Below are 16,200 nucleotides of genomic sequence, written 5' to 3'. Positions count from 1 at the left end.
TGGTTCCACCACGAGAAACCTAAGCATCTAAGCTACGCTTAGTTCGCTGCATGACTGCATCCTGATAACAACAACATCATATTGGGTTTCTACAATGCCAGCATTCACAACATGCTGAACAACCTCACTGTTGGCTACACCCAGCTCGTCTACGTACGTTTTGAACAACTACTAGGTCGGAAAGACGGCGGCGTAAGGCCGTGGCAAACCCAAGAATATAATAGAGGTTAGGCAAACTCTAAAAATATATACTACCTATTACAATTGTCATACAACATATGGAAAAATAGCTCAATTCAAGGCTCACAACAACTTAGTTCAACAAGAAATATATTTCAAATGTGCTCAATTATAATAAGAATAGTCTTACATGAAAGAAACACAAGTAGAATATTATAACACTAGGTATCTCTACATTGTTGCATTGCCGTGAAAGCATCAATTATGTCATGTTGACTTACTTTCAAGAACACATCTCGTTTCATAAATGTCACTAAGCAATCATTCAAGCAATCATCATTCATACTAGTCCTTAACTCACTTTTCACTAGATTCATTGCCCAAAATACTCTTTCAACACCGGAGTGTCTATCTACAAGCAGTTTCCAGTAGTGTGACAGCCGACATAGATTTGTGTGGAGCCTTGTGCCTAACGGCTTGGTTTACTTTTGTCCAAACATTTACCACTCACAAGTCAAGCTATTTCATAGGCTCCGTGTTCACCAGTCATTTGCACAAAATAAACATCTAATGTGTTGGCATGGCCCATCGTAGAGTGAGTTGTTCTGTCTTTTGGTTTTCGTTTCTATTTTTTCCTTTCTTATCTACCTGTTTTATGATTTTATCAATTTTGTTATTATATATGTTTACTTCAATCTATTAGTTGTTTTCACGTGTTACACATGTCATCAATTAATTAATTTCTATGTTAATGCTTGTAGAATTGTTCAAAGCGTTAATTTTTCTTTTTGTTAGAAACTTTCAATCTATTCATCTTCAATCGTGAAAGTCCAAAGAATACGAGGTAATAAAAATTACAACCAGGTCCGTGGACCACCTATCGACTACTACAAGCACTAGAGCGAGCCGAAAGCGCACCACAATGATCGCCCATCCCTCGTCGGAGTCAGGCAAACCTTGTTGCAATAGACAGTCGGGAAGTCTTCGTGCTAAGGCCCCACGACACCAATGCACCAAAGCAGCAATCATCGCTGATGAAGAAAGTCATAGATTGGAAGGATCAAACCTGTAAACTTCCAGTCAAAAACGAACAAAGGCCGGATCCAAACAGATCCGCCGACGACCGAATCCCACGAGATCTGACAAAGACCGCCTTCACACTCCCTCCGACGATGCTAGACTCACCATGAGGACGGGGATAGAACCTGAGAGACATTATTCCTACTGAAGGACATCGCCACCGCCACACAGCCCCAACGAAGATGTTCAACCTAACGAGAAACAAGAACTCCCGCCGGCCGGAGGGGGGTGGGCGAGGTCCTTCTCACCTCCATGGCCCAAAGGACCGGACTGGCGCCAGCGCCAACGGGAGAAGGAAGAAAGGCCGAGATCTTTTCTTGTGGGGGAGGAACGTGAGGCTATACATTAGCATATATATAATTTTAACATCATGATCGCTTACAACTCCCTCAGTTCCAAATTGTAATGTGTGTGCCTGATTAAGAATCTCCTCAAACAAACAGATTTTACGCTAACCAATATGTTCTTTGTTGTAATAGTATAAGTTGTTATAGTTCCATCCAAAATACTATCTTCATTCCAAATTACTGGACTTCCTAGAATAAGTGTAGTGCAAGCTTTTTCAACATTGCCTATAAATATACGAAAACATATTTGTATGTGTCATTTGAAGATAAATTGACTACATTTGTAATGGATAATATCTTCATGGCATAATTTTTAATAACTTTCTACCTACCTATATCAATTTGGGAACAAACAGAGTGAACAATTAATTCTACAATGATTTAAACCAGTATTTTTCTGAAACATGAAAAATGTGTTGGTCAGCTGGCGGCATGAGCTAGAGAAAATTAAATGTTATATGATGCTAGTTATTAATTAGTTTTTGTCAGCGGTGACGTATACAACGCGGAAGAAAAGGGAGAAGCAACATGTGTTTGGATGGAATTGTATCTCTGATTCCCAAGGGATCGTAGCTTAGGTTTGATCCCCGCAAAAAAAAAAAACAACTTAGGTTTGACGTTGGTGGAAAGGCGCTTCTGGTTAGTTCATGTTAATCTTTAAAAAGCCACGGCTATGGTCTTCAGTAGACGTCGTGTTAGTGCGTGCGCGTGTCATGGTGGTAGACATGCCTATGTAACGTCTATGTCATACTCTGTGTTTCTAAAGTATATAAAGAAAAAGATGAAAAGCAATGGGACAGATGCGGAGACGGAGACTGATGCACAGTGCCAGCCCGCCATGGGCTAAGGGCCGGCCCTGATGTAGACATGCCTATGTACATCTACATTGTACCTTTGTGTTTCTGATATAAAGGAAAGAAAAAGACGAAAGCAATGGGACATATCACATCTACGGAGACGGACACCCATGGTTAGAATGAGCAAGGAATTGCCGGAGACAGAGCCAAACAGCACTCCGGCGTCTTTCACCATGGAATGGGTAAGGAATGACGGGGACATGTCCGATTTTGGGGTTGCTACATTTTACCATGGAACAAAGGGGAAAGGGACTGCTGCACTTTGCTCTAGCATGGAAACCAAACCGGCCGGCAAGAGCATCTGCATCTCCATCATCTTTCCAAAAGAAAAAGAAAGCAAAAACAAAGCAGCAGCTAGCATACATGCATACGTCGCTTCATGCATATATGCTTTGGCAAAGAGAAAACATGGCATGCAACCACAAGCAAAGGACCCCTCCTCTATGTAGCCAGTATTCATTCGTGCACTCTTTCGTTACAAAATATAGGAGGAGCCAATCTGTTCCACTCCCTTCTCAACCGGCTCTCGCATACCATCGGTGAATTAGGATTGCCATTGATTAGCAGTGACAAGTTCTTCGCTTCTGTTTTGTCAAGCTGCTCTTGTCTGCTATCAAGGTCAAACTTCTGCCATATCAAACCTTCCTTGGCATGTTCCATGGTTAACAAACGTAACATGCTAGCAGTTGTTGTGTATGCAGGCGGTACGTGTGGCAAGAGAGATCTTGGACTGATGGGTTAGACTGATTGGATCTGCTGCGGCTTTCCTCTCTGGTCTTTGAAAGAGGAATCAATATGTTCATCATGAGTGCTGATCAGTTTATGATTGGTTAAATTTTCTGCTGGTTTTCTCTCTTGGTCTTCGATATGGACGAGGAATCCAGCATGGGCCCTCCTGAAAATGAGCTGGTAATTCTCTTGTGCATTTTATACGTTCACAAAGTAGTACGTACATGCATGCAGTGGTGTTCTCACTGAGATTGTAAGAGACATTCTGGGTTACGAGATTGTGAAAATGGCCATGGCACGCTAACACACAACTATATATAGTAGTGGGCATGTCAAATCTCTCTGCTAAAGGACTAGCTAGATACGCCAGAAGGTCCTAGATCAAATAGAATACTTCCTCCGACCCATAATGTAAAACGTTTTTTGAAGCTACACTGGTGTAAAAATTGGTCTTACATTCTAGGACCGGGGGGGGGGGGGGGGGGGGGGAGTACTTATCCTTCATGCATAGTGAAAAAAAAAGGATCGGTGATGCGTACTTTCTTGGTTTGCCTGAGCCTACGAGCTCATCTCCTGTAGTGCACCAAAATTGTGTCGCTGGGCTAATTTGAAAAGAGTAGCTGAGCAAACTCAGTTCATTCTTCGTGCCAACATTCTTCTTCTTTTGTTTTGAATTATTATATATACTAGGTTAGTGGGGTGGCTTGCCACCTGCTAATCTCAATGGTGTCGACGTCTCCGTGTAGTGGTTGACGTTTCATCAGGTATCTGTCTGGTCTTAGTAGTCATGTGCTGATGGATATTTCAGCCGATACATCAAACTGTAAACACAATGTTCACATATTCATACATATATCATTTGAGAAACAAAACATGGCATGAGGGAGAGGCAGTAACGCAGCATTAGCAGGTACACATGACTTGGATAAAACCGAATTTACGTGACAAAATAAGCTTTCTACGGTAGACCACATATATGAGAAAAGACGTTCCTGTGACATGAACAGAATTTTGTAGGTTAAGAGACCATAAGAACCATAAGCTGATTAGTGTTACATACTCTGTGGGCTGAAATTAATGATCAGTTTAGTGATGCTCAGAAGAATATGCTTAATATAGCTCGCTTTCTCATTAATTTGGCTCAGTAGGAAAAAGAGGGCCCCAGATTGCACTGCCTTCGGAAGGGTGGTTCTTTTTTTCTGTTTAAGATGAAATTAAGTGTCAACTTGAAATCAAAATAAGACGAACCTTGCTTTTATCGTAAAACTGCACAAGGAGTGGAAAGGGTGTGGAGTCAAGCAATGTATCAGCCAAGTCATAGTTTTTTTTAATGGAGGCCAAATATTTGACTCTTTCATTAATTAAGAAGAAGAGAACTGTCTAGTTAATTAACGAAAAAAGGGCAAAACCGTCACAAATTCCAACATAGGAAAACCCTGGATACATGTACATGCAATTGTGATTATGGATGTGTCCGTGGCCCACTAACTTGAAAGGAAGAAGGCATAACAATACAAAGCAAGGCCTGAATGTACTATATTTATTTAAAAATGGTACGACTAAAACTAAAGCATAAAAATAATCCGCCTCTAAATATATGCAGTGTCAATTAATTTGCTGCTAGCACAAAAACTAGGGACCATACTAGCCCAATAGCAATGAATTGTCTCATGCAACACATCAATATATATTAATACATCTGCTCAAAAAACAATATCAATCAAGGCAAATATATGTTTTGATCGCTTTTAGCATATAGGAAATCAAGAGTCACAATTAATCCATGGTAATTAAGTAACAACAAGTAATAGCTCTGTCACCTTACATGCAGATGTAAAAAAGCTCACCAGGAAATGAAAGAAAAGGGCTCCAGCCTTCAGTAACCAAGATCACGTTCTTTACTTCATACTCAGTTAATTTTTTGAATTGGAAAATATAAGCTTGAGTGGCAAATGAATAATTTCTGAAATTGGTATGGCTATATAGCAATACTATTGTATACTACAACAGGTAAAAACAAAGCAACTACAAAGTGCCATCTTAGTCTCTACGTGTGAAGTCTGAAAGCTATACCCTTATTCCCATACTGGCAAACTGATTTAAATCCAGATGCAACAGCTGAAACCGTGAACTCATAATCAAGTTTGCATCCTAAGTTTTAGGAATATCATAAGAAACCAGGAATGAAAGCTGCTTACATCATATATCATATGGATATTAAAAGAAGCCTAAATCCAAGAAGCAAATCTATTCAAAGTACAAATTTCCATATCAAATACTTGATGCACCATATTCCACGCTATAAATAATTTCTTTTTTATTTTTCCCCCTAAAAGAAAGAAAGATTTGGATTTCCAAGCTATCAAATCCCCTCCCCATTGATCCTAAAAGAAAGCAAGATACCAAAAAAAAAGAGATAAGTCTATATAGATTACGGTGTGTACCACTAACCAAGCTTTCAATTGAACGGTAAATGTAGTAAATTTCAGACTATGAAATTCATCCTTGGACCACATTTGAGGCATCTAAGCGTATAACAATACTCAACAATAGCAATCACTGGAATCACCTTTCCTACCAACTATGCTGACGGAGGCCTATTGTAAACCCAATAATGCATAGATGGTGACATCAGTAAATTCAGTGTATTATAAGCACATTGTAGAAAGGCCTATTGAAATTTCTGGATCAATGACACAGTATTATGAACACCGTACTTCTAAGAAAAAAACTCGCAAACTAATACGTCATCTGAACAAACTAATTCGACCAACTTACATGCTTCCACTCCCACATCACTTCCATGTGGTAGAGAAAATGATGAAAAGCTCATGTAAATGTGCAATAACAAAATATTCAATGCTGAATGATTTTCTTGTCTTCCACCGGCTCTATAACAAAGGTCAATACAAAGATTAATGCAAGCACTATAATAACTTTTTTTTCTCACATGTCCACAACTCTGACACAACCATGAAGTAGGCAAAAACACAATATTGATATGTTAACAATATAGATGTATCAGTGATATTTACAAGCCTATCTATAAGCATAAAGGGAGAATGTAGTATCAAGGCTCATGTCCCTAAGCTCAACACCAGGAACCATATAATTTGAATTTATTAAGTTCAAGACTTATGTGCTATTTAAGTTCCATCAGACTCACCAACACAATAATTTTCAGGAAAAGCGCCTCTATCTTTTTGCACCGAATTATATAAGAGTTATAAATAATTGCTTGGTCTGTGGATTTGCAGAATTAGCAATTTTAGTGCCTTGTGGGTATTGGGTAGCTTTCGTAGTGACTTATCCCCCTATCCGGACTGAACTACAGTAAGAAATCTCTCCAAGATTCTAAAACAAAACATCCATAAATGAAAAACCATGAAGTGGAAGCGAAGAAAGGAACCAGGAGAGGTCTTCTATATCACAATCTTTATCATCTCTCAAACTTCTCTCTTTTTATCCCAAGAACTTTTCTCAAGCTTCGAGCTCAAGTAGTGAGGCCAGTGGTGGTTCGAGCGGGCGGCGATCCTCGTGTGCCAATTCCAGGGAAGGTTTTCATGTGGGCGAAAGGCTTGCTCTGACCTTGGCCGGAGCTGATGATAGTGACGCGTGTAAGAATCACACACCATCTTGAAGACATTGTTGCTCGAGGGCCCATACCCCCCTTCCTCGCACTCTAGGAGAAACCCCAGTTCGAGGTTACTGGAATGGGTGATGGCGACACTCATGTGTCGCAGTCCTCCCTGGAGGCATCGTCTTTGGAGTGGTCTTTAGTTTGCGGGAACATTCACTGCTTGATGCAGGGGATCTAGGATGGCGCCCCAGATCGATGTGGCATGGTTTCTTGTTTGGCGATAATAGTGGCTTCAAGCGGACCTTGGAATTTGAAGGGTTTTGGTAGTCGGTTTCATCTGGCATGTTTGATCGGTTGTCGTGCCTCACCTTATCTTTCTAAAGTTAGGGCTGCTGAGGAGGGCCATCGCGACAACGATGATACATGACAACTAGTCAGATTCATTGTTTGCTCGACGAAGGCCAAACACTTTTCTCCTACAATCCTCATCGATGGAGTCGGAGATGACTGGTTGCCGACACATGTGATTAACTGTTTGGCATAGGACGACATGGGTCTCTATGCTTCTTTGAAGCGAGGGCTACATTGATGGTCGTCGATGGTAGAGTCAGAGTGGCTGGCTCATGAAGATGTGATAATGATGACACCGGATGTCAACCGAGACGGTGATAATTTTCTCCTTCACAACATGTGTGTACTTTTGTGGGTAGCCACGTCAGTCGAAATGCCCTGCAGGGTGTGTTGTTTTTCATCCGGTTGTCTGCTAATTAACCGGACAACACTCTTCTTCTTTTAGTCAATAGAGATCCTCGTAGGGAAACTTAAAACAAACACAAGAACACAAGCATCAAGAGAGAAACACTCTAGAAACAGCCTTACGCCCCGCTTTATATATAAGGAAACAACCAAAGTACACGGCCGAATAATACAAGATGGTGAGGTAGCCCTCTTACAAAGCCGACCGTGAGATATGCGGCACATGCAGAACACACTCGACTATGCTACTAGCTACGAGCACCGGAAGAACTAAACACCCCTACGCTATGACCTAGCACACCTAAGCTCCACGACAACGCCCCCAAGAGGGAGAACAACACATAGTGTCGCCGCTGCCGAGTCCATACCGGACAAAGTTCTTCATTCCGAGCCCAGACACTGAGAGAAGAACCACAACGACATCTTCAATAAGAGTGGGGCACCCTCGGGTGACGTCGTCGCCAAGGCACGGTGCATTCCCTCAGTAACTCACTCGTGCCACCACGAGGCCGCTAGGAGGAGCGTGACAAAGTTAGAACCCCATATCCGGATCAGGACACCGCCCACCAAGAGGGAGGGCATGTTCGAGCTACCCATCGCAACATGTCCCGTTGCCCACACAACCCGGGAGGAGAGCCGCCAACACCACTGCAATGATGCCCGCCAAAGAGAAACCATGTGGTCCGCCATCCAGGGCTGCCGGCCTAGCGTACCAGTCGCGCGATATCATGCACCGCCCACACCACAACACACTCAACCATGGTAGGAAGAGTGACGACAATCTATCTACTCCTAGCCCAGCATAAGTCCCCGAGTCTGGGTAGATGCTTACACCGTAGGAGGCACCCACACCTACGTCCCCAGCCAATACCTGATGCACTAGGGGGCATGACTCTGAGACTGCTAATGGTCGCCGGTGAGCCAGCCCCTAGCTCTTGGTCAAGTGAGCTCACACGATGCCATGTTCATGGTCACCGGCGCCGATCCGGGCACCAACGCAGCGGTAACACCACCACCACCATGAAAAACCACCCGGACGGTACCAAGGCCCACCTACCCCGGACGATGGCCCCGATCTGCCTTGGGCCCGGATCAGGTCTGCCTGAGCACAACAACCCTAGATCAAAAAAACCTCCACCACCACCCATGCATCCGGTACCATCGGTGCCCACCCAACCCCGTGCGTCGTTGGTTCTGATATAGGAGAAGGGAAGGTGCTACCTCCACCCACACCGTACGTCGAAGACCGTCCAAGATCCGGACGCATCCAGCCCGAACTGAGGAGCACACACACACCACCTCCAGCCATCCAGGAGAAGGGAAGGTGCTACCTCCATCCTCGTTGCACGTCGACTTCTGAAGCGTGTGCAAGGTGGTGTACGCTTTGGGTCCGCTGCACCGGGTGTTTGCTCCTGGTACGCCATGCAGGCGGATTGACGGTGAGTCCGGCTCTAGATGGTGGGGTGTTACGGCATTCCCCATTACCGAGTTTGTAAGTGTGGGTGATGACTTTGTGTTGTTTGATGCTGTATGTTCTTGCAAACGTTTGTTGAATAGTTAATAATATGATTGTGTGCATCGCTCAATGCAAAGGCCGGGGCTGCTCCCCTTAAAAGTAACTCACTAGCTTTTAGTTGTAATAAGTAATTACGGTTTAGTGTGGTTGGAAGTATTTTTGTATTTTCGGTTGTAGAAAATAAAGTTATATAAATGTGAACAGAATTGGAGCGTTTTAGTGGATCACACGCAAACATGCTCCGATACTACTTATGGATGTTAACACACGCAAACATAGTGGATCACACGAGAGAGAAGGATTTTGTGCAATGCAAGACCTGCTGCTTTTCAATTTTTTCTCGCCCTTTTATTCAACTATAAGGGAAATTGATCATGGGGTACTTCTCACATTAACCAATCATGACCGGCAGGATGGCGAGAGCGCTCTCGGGCTCCATTGAGCCCTTTATTTTCAAACATTCAAAAATCAACGTTTTAGGTTTCAACAAAATCTGGAAGAAAATACACAAGTACTTATAGATGTATACTAGATGTGTGTCAAATTTCATCATGAAATACGTTTTTATGTGGCTTGTACAAAAAAGACAAAATCATGTGATTTTATAGTGAACAGTACATGTGTTAGAAATGCGTGATTTTGTCATTTTTCTGTAGCTCGCATAAAAACATATTTCATCATGAAACTTCCCAGAGAAGTAGGATACATCCATATGTATATGTGTGATGTTTTTCAAATTTTTCTAAAACTTAAAATTTTGAATTTCAAAGTTTTCAAATAAAGTGCTCCACCATGGAGCTCGAGCTCCATTGGGCATTTCCGGTGACTAGGTCGTGCAGTCAGGCTACTTCGAGGGATATCTAAACGCAGAGCAAACAACACACACATTAGACCGTGCCCTCGTGTGGAAATACAAAGCTAACTGAACAAAAACCAAGATGCTAACTGAACATGTAAAATAGAAGTAGCTAACAACGTGACTGAATGAAGTAGCAGGGATTGGACTAGCTCTAGGGTTTCTACCGGGTGTTCTTATCCCACACAGTGAAAAAACCAGCGGATGAGATCAAACACCGGTCTCATTCAGAACACGGCATCCAAGTCAGTGCGGAGCCACCTGAGTCGACCACCATTCATCTATTTAGATACTAAAATCACAAAAATGAGAAAATAAATAAAGATAGTTCTCAAACAGAAGCAAAAGATTCAGCCTTTGATCTGGTGGTCCAGCATTAACTAAATAGATAATAATCATTAGATTTTCATAACTGTACCTAAACAGTACTAATTATTCTGATTCAAATGAGTGTTCAAACAGCAATTTCTTTGTCCAGATATGCACTAATGGTAGTATACATTATATTAGCGGTGCAGCTAGCAAAGGTGTTCTAACTTCTTAACATGCCTTAACAGCCCATTTGGTCAAAGGATGTTGATGGTGCCAGAGAGGAAATATTTCAGTTTCTTCGATACGAGAGCAACATGAAGGTCATCTATGTTGATGGTTGGGATGGATTCGGGGCGTCCGCCATTCTTAGATCCATAGCAGAAGTGCTCCCATCTAGGAGAACCACTGCAGAACTATGCTTTGACAGAATAATTTATGTAGATTGCTCTGAGTGGAAAAATAGAAGAGCAGTGCAGAGGACAATTGCAGAGGAACTGCAACTTGACCACTCAGTTATGGCCATTCTAGATGAGCAGGATGAAGAGGATGATTTTAACAGAGTTGATGAAAGCTCAAGGAATGAGATACGCAATGTCGGGAAAGTGATTAATCAAACCCTGAGGGGCACCAAGTTGATGATGATTTTTCTTAATGGAAGTGATGAAGAGGTTGACATAAGCACCTTTGGCATTCCTCTTGCAATATTTGACAACAATATAATAATATGGACCTTTAGCAGAAGGAATCACGTCCATTCAAAGGATGCACTAAGATATACTCATGCTTTCTCTCATTTCTATCATTCTATCAAAGAATTTTCATGGCGGGAGTTTCTTCGACTATTGTATCAACAAGCTGTTGCCATAGTTGCTCGCAATCCATTTGTGCCAGAAATCGACCCAACAATGGTCGCAGATTGTTGTCTCTATGAGTTATTCCTGCATTATAATTTCCACACTGTCACTGAGTTTAATTGGGTTGGTCATGCTTCCAACTTCTGGATATGTGATGCGATCATACAAGGGGACAGGGCAATGGATATTAGTAATTTGTTGCATAGAGAGATAAATTGGGTGTGTGATTCCTCTTTGCCTGATGGTGTGCTTGAAGAGTTCATGGGAGATTTCGTGACTCCTTTTTGGCTAGTTACAGATGACCATGCCTATGAAGAAGGTCCGTACCGTTGGATATCACTCACATCAAGCAAAATGGATTTGCGAACTATATTGATGCGCAAAGAACAAAGCAATATGGAAATACAGGGCTTGCGAACTATACCTGTAGAGACATCATCTTTCTTCTTGGCATTTGAAAGTTCTAGTCAACAACGAGGTTTACCAGACGGCTTGTTTGAATGTGCCAACAAGCTTGGTGTGCTAATTCTCAGTTGCTGTGCCTTCGATTTTGCATCACCCCCTTTCCAGAAGTGTCAGAGCCTAAGATTCCTTGGATTGGACCATTGTACAAATAGTAAATCAGGTGAAGGAGAGGATAATGCAGAATGGACATATATATGTAATGTATTGGTGTTGGACCTACGTTACACAGAATGGAATGAAATCTTATGTGAAGAAAAGATGGATCTCATGACTAACATGATAGAGCTAAATATAGAGGGAGTCTGGTGTCAGCAGTACATAGGTAACCTACAAGGTCGACTACCTAACCTCCAGAGGCTACGGATAACCAAACCAAGATATAAGTGGAAGCCATCAGAGGATTTTGATAACTCTTTTGTAGATAAGACAAGTATGAAAATACTCGACTTATCAGGGAACAGTGAAATGGAAATTCTTCCAGCAAGCATATCGAAGGCAAGTAGCCTTCAGTTGCTTGTACTTGATGGTTGCAATGGACTGGAAAGCGTTGGCGGGCTTCCTTCCTCCCTTGAATCCTTTAGCTTTAATGGATATGGGCCAGCTTCTCAATGGACACAAACTGTTGTGCTACCTCCGGAACAATTCCGCCCGTCCACAATTGAAGACTTTAACATGGATATTAGAGTGTCTGAGATCTCCTTAGCAGGCTGCACACAATTGAAGAACCTGTTTTTGTGTTGGCTACCCAACCTTGTGGAATTGGACCTCTCTGGAATTGCAATCAAGATATTTGACTTGAATACTATGGTGGTGCAAGTCCCGAAGCTCAAGAGAGTATTTCTAATTGGATGCACGCGACTTCGTGCAATAATTCCGATGCACGAGAGTGGCTCTGAGATAAAACAAGAATTGGAGTTATTGTGCATAGACACCCGAGTTGGAACAGTGTCTTCTCGGCCATCCATCAACATGACCAAATCCTTCAAGTTCGAATTGCATGTTGTTGCCGCGGATGCGAGGCTTACTCGCTCTGTGAAGGGTCTCTTGTTGCCTTACGTACAAAAAGGCATAATGAAGGATGTTTCTTATAATATCCATGTCACCTCCTCACCTGTGCACGATGGAGTTGTTCAATTCGAAGCAACCAGCAAGAATAAAGTTGACCCCAGTGAAGGTGATCAAGGGAGCTTGCAACAGCTTATTCCAGCAGGCCCGTATAGTGATGTCCTTAGCATGCTTGGCAATCCCCAGATGGAGGATTTCCCGCAACCTCCGACGAATACAAAGCGGGACCATCATATAGAGATTGCTAAAGGGAGCTGCTATGTGGAGAGCGAACTGCTAGGAGATCTAGGTTATTTGGTGGGAACTAGTGCTGAATCACTGCATGTACACGACGTATCGATGCGTGCAATTGCTCTTTATGAGTTTTATCAGTTTGCTCTTAAGTGGTGCTGCGTCGAGAGGTGCCCAGAGTTGGATGTCGTCTTCCCTTCGGTATCGACTGGATTTAATGTACTGGAGACCTTCTGGGCGTCGGATCTCCTAACGGCCCGCTGGATTTGGGGTAAAGCTACATACAAGGGTTTCTTTTCCCACACCGCCAATACCTTTCCAAATTTACAGCACCTCCACCTGCGCTCCTGCCCTCGTCTCCAGTTTGTGGTCCCGCTGTATGGCTTGTCCTTCCCCAGCTTGAAGACCCTCCACATCATCCACTGTGGTGACCTAGTGCATGTCTTCGAGCTAAACATGGATTACCCAGAGAAAATAACCGCCCTCAGCGCAAGATTGCCGAAGCTGACCACCATACACCTGCATGACCTCCCGAAGCTTGAGAACATATGCGAGGTCAAGATGGTGGCGCCGATGCTCGAGAGCATCAAGATCAGAGGGTGCTGGAGCCTGCGCCGGCTTCCATCCGTGGGCGCCCGTGGCCAAGGCGAGAAGAAGCCGGCGGTCGAGGTCGAGAAGGACGTGTGGAACACTATGGAGTGGGACGACGACCACCGCCCCGACCACTTCGAGGCGCCAGTCCACTCCCGCTACTACAAGGAGAAGCTGCCCAGGGCCTCCGTTCTGAGGTACACTCTATGCATATTACTACCGAGTCCATCTTTGTACAATTGTGCCGGTTCCTGGTTGCATTCAGTTACTCACCATTTTGTTTCGCCGTCTCCCACATCGCCTAGGTGAACTCTACGCTGCCGTGTTAGTTTCTTCCGTCGCTACATCAAAACGATGGATGCTTGTGCTTCTGCTGCTGAATCGAGTGCTTGGTTTGCTTGTGTGTTTGCTTGGATTGATATTGTGTGGCGTTGTTGCTAATGCCTGTTGTGGGAGCTTATGGTGGCTCTCGCCTTGTGTTATATTGTGGCTTTCAAATAAGAGACGGACAGGTTGGTGCCTGCATACATTGACCTGGCCGACGCACGCGCGTGTGTGTGGTTTGCGACTGCAGCGGCTATGTGTGTGCATCCACCAGGCTGCATTTGTGTGAGTGTGTGTGTGGCTTTAATGAGTGCTTGCTTGCTATGCGTGTGGAATTGTAAGTTTGTAACAGCTGCGTGCCTATGCATCTCTACATGGCTAGCTGCATTTGAGAGTGTTTGCTGTACTTATGAGTGTGACTATGTAGTATTATCTGAACTTGTGTGTATGTTTGTTGTACTTCTATGAAAAAAATGAAAAAGCAGCAGCTATCTGTGCTGGTTGTTGCAATTGCCTGGCTCTGTGTGTGTGAATAATTGGCCCATCTGTGAAATCTGTGCAAGTCAAGCATCCGAGTTATGGCTAATTTTTATTATTTCCGATTATCGAAATAGTGGTTTAAAGTATTGCACTGACACTACTGCAGATTACAGTTCTCATGTGTTTCAATGATCTTACTGCTATTTTTAAACACAAGCTATTTTCTTAGGAGAAGCTCAATTGACTACGGTTGCAGTTATTCCGTTGTGAAACTAGCTAGTGCTAACTACTGAGAAATTTTGAGTATTGCCAACATGCAGCAGCATATCATTAATTCATTATCAGCACAGAAACATGATTGAGCGATCAATGTAGACAGATGGTATTAAATATCGAACTTAATTACCTTGTTTGCATTTGCCATCATCTAGCCGGGCTGTGGAAACTGGTCAGTAGCAAACACCAATCCAACGCTGAATACAACAGGTACGGTAGTCAACTCTGAATACAACAGGTATGGTAGTTGAGTTTACAGATTCAGAGAAAGAACACACAAATGAACCGAAGAAACATACAGGGTTCAATTCAGATCTCACTGCAGTTTCCCATTCATCCACACCAATCCATACATCATGCAACCATCCGTCCATCGTCAAGTCATCAGTCACCAACTCATCATCCATCCATACATTGCGCATTGCATCAAAAACAGAAGGGGGTGCGGAGGACAGAGAAGCTTGCACTAGCTAGACATCTCGTCCACAGCGAGACATCTTGCCTCGTGCTAATCCGTTTCCCTTCTCTGTTTTTTTCTTCTTCTGTTCGTATTTTCAAAAATGTCCTAAATACATATATTACAAAACTGAAATTTATTTAAATGTATGTGATTTTTTTTAAATAACGCAGTGTGAAAACATTGTTACCATAATTTTTAAATATTGTTGATAGCATTCCAAAAAGGATGATTGTAACATCTAAAATAATAATCATGCATTTAAAAACAATGTATGGAGAACATGACATCTTCGACTGCAGCGGCCTGTGTGGCTTGCAAATGCCTGGCTACTGTTTCTTTATTCCCCGGGTATTGAAGTAGTGGTTTCAAGTATTGTGGTACTGCTGAGTGATGAACAGGTTATAGTGGTCACATGTTTAGATATTAGTGAGAGAGAATTCAAACAACTGCTATTTTTAAACAGAAGCTACTGGCGACGGATGCTACTAGTTTAACTGCTAGTAATAGATATATGATGCAAAGTGCCAGCTGAATGAACTAGTAGCACATTTGAACATGCAACGACTTCTAAGTTCTTGGTTTGTCCTATATTTCGTAACGAGACTAATTTGGTGTAGATGTTCGTTTGTTTTTTCCAAAGTTGGCGAACATTTGGCTGCAAATGATGCAGCAAATCCAGCAGGGTCAGCACAGAATACTCAGCTTCTGAACAAGCTCTCCAACCATGAACTCTAATTACAAGATTATTACATGGAGATACTGAAGAAGAGATAACAGTATTGCCTGCAATGAGCCAATGATAACCATGTACTCCAATTAATTTCACTCACTTTCAATATTTGATTTTCAAGAAACACTTGATTGATTCCAAGGACCAGTTCAGTTTGATGAACAAGAATGAATGTTCCTAGTTATGCTCAACCACCTCAGATGCATCCAGGATCCAGCAAAGGGAAAAATTACAGTACCAAATCAAATAGGTATACAACACAGGTCAAAGTGCAGAGTATGAGCATGGAATACTTGTATTCAACAATATTGCCGTCACTTAATTAATAAAGAAACTCCAACTTGTATTGAACCATCCATGCATAGCTCAGTTCAGTATTTTCACCTTGATTGAATTATTAATATGTATATTTTATATCTAAAATGTTTAAACGCATATTTCAAAAAACTTTAAAAAAATGATTTTTCAGGGAGCCAAGCATTTCAACTCGGCTCAAACCGAGTCACAATAC

General features: G+C 42.5%; 1 protein-coding gene across 1 annotated transcript; it reads left to right on the top strand.

Moving 5' to 3' along the window:
- Positions 1 to 2,896: 2,896 nt before the first annotated feature.
- LOC123068192 (uncharacterized) lies at positions 2,897 to 14,262 on the top strand. The gene is made up of 4 exons (XM_044490680.1): positions 2,897 to 3,082; positions 3,166 to 3,373; positions 10,459 to 13,616; positions 13,725 to 14,262. Exons 2-4 carry the CDS (start codon positions 3,332 to 3,334, stop codon positions 13,726 to 13,728), a joined length of 3,204 nt encoding a protein of 1,067 aa, XP_044346615.1. The 5' UTR covers positions 2,897 to 3,082; positions 3,166 to 3,331; the 3' UTR covers positions 13,729 to 14,262.
- The last annotated feature ends 1,938 nt before the right edge of the window (positions 14,263 to 16,200 follow it).

The sequence above is a fragment of the Triticum aestivum genome, chromosome 3B, assembly GCF_018294505.1.
Source record: "Triticum aestivum cultivar Chinese Spring chromosome 3B, IWGSC CS RefSeq v2.1, whole genome shotgun sequence".
Taxonomy (NCBI): domain Eukaryota; kingdom Viridiplantae; phylum Streptophyta; class Magnoliopsida; order Poales; family Poaceae; genus Triticum; species Triticum aestivum.
This window is presented reverse-complemented; position numbering and strand designations above follow the sequence as displayed.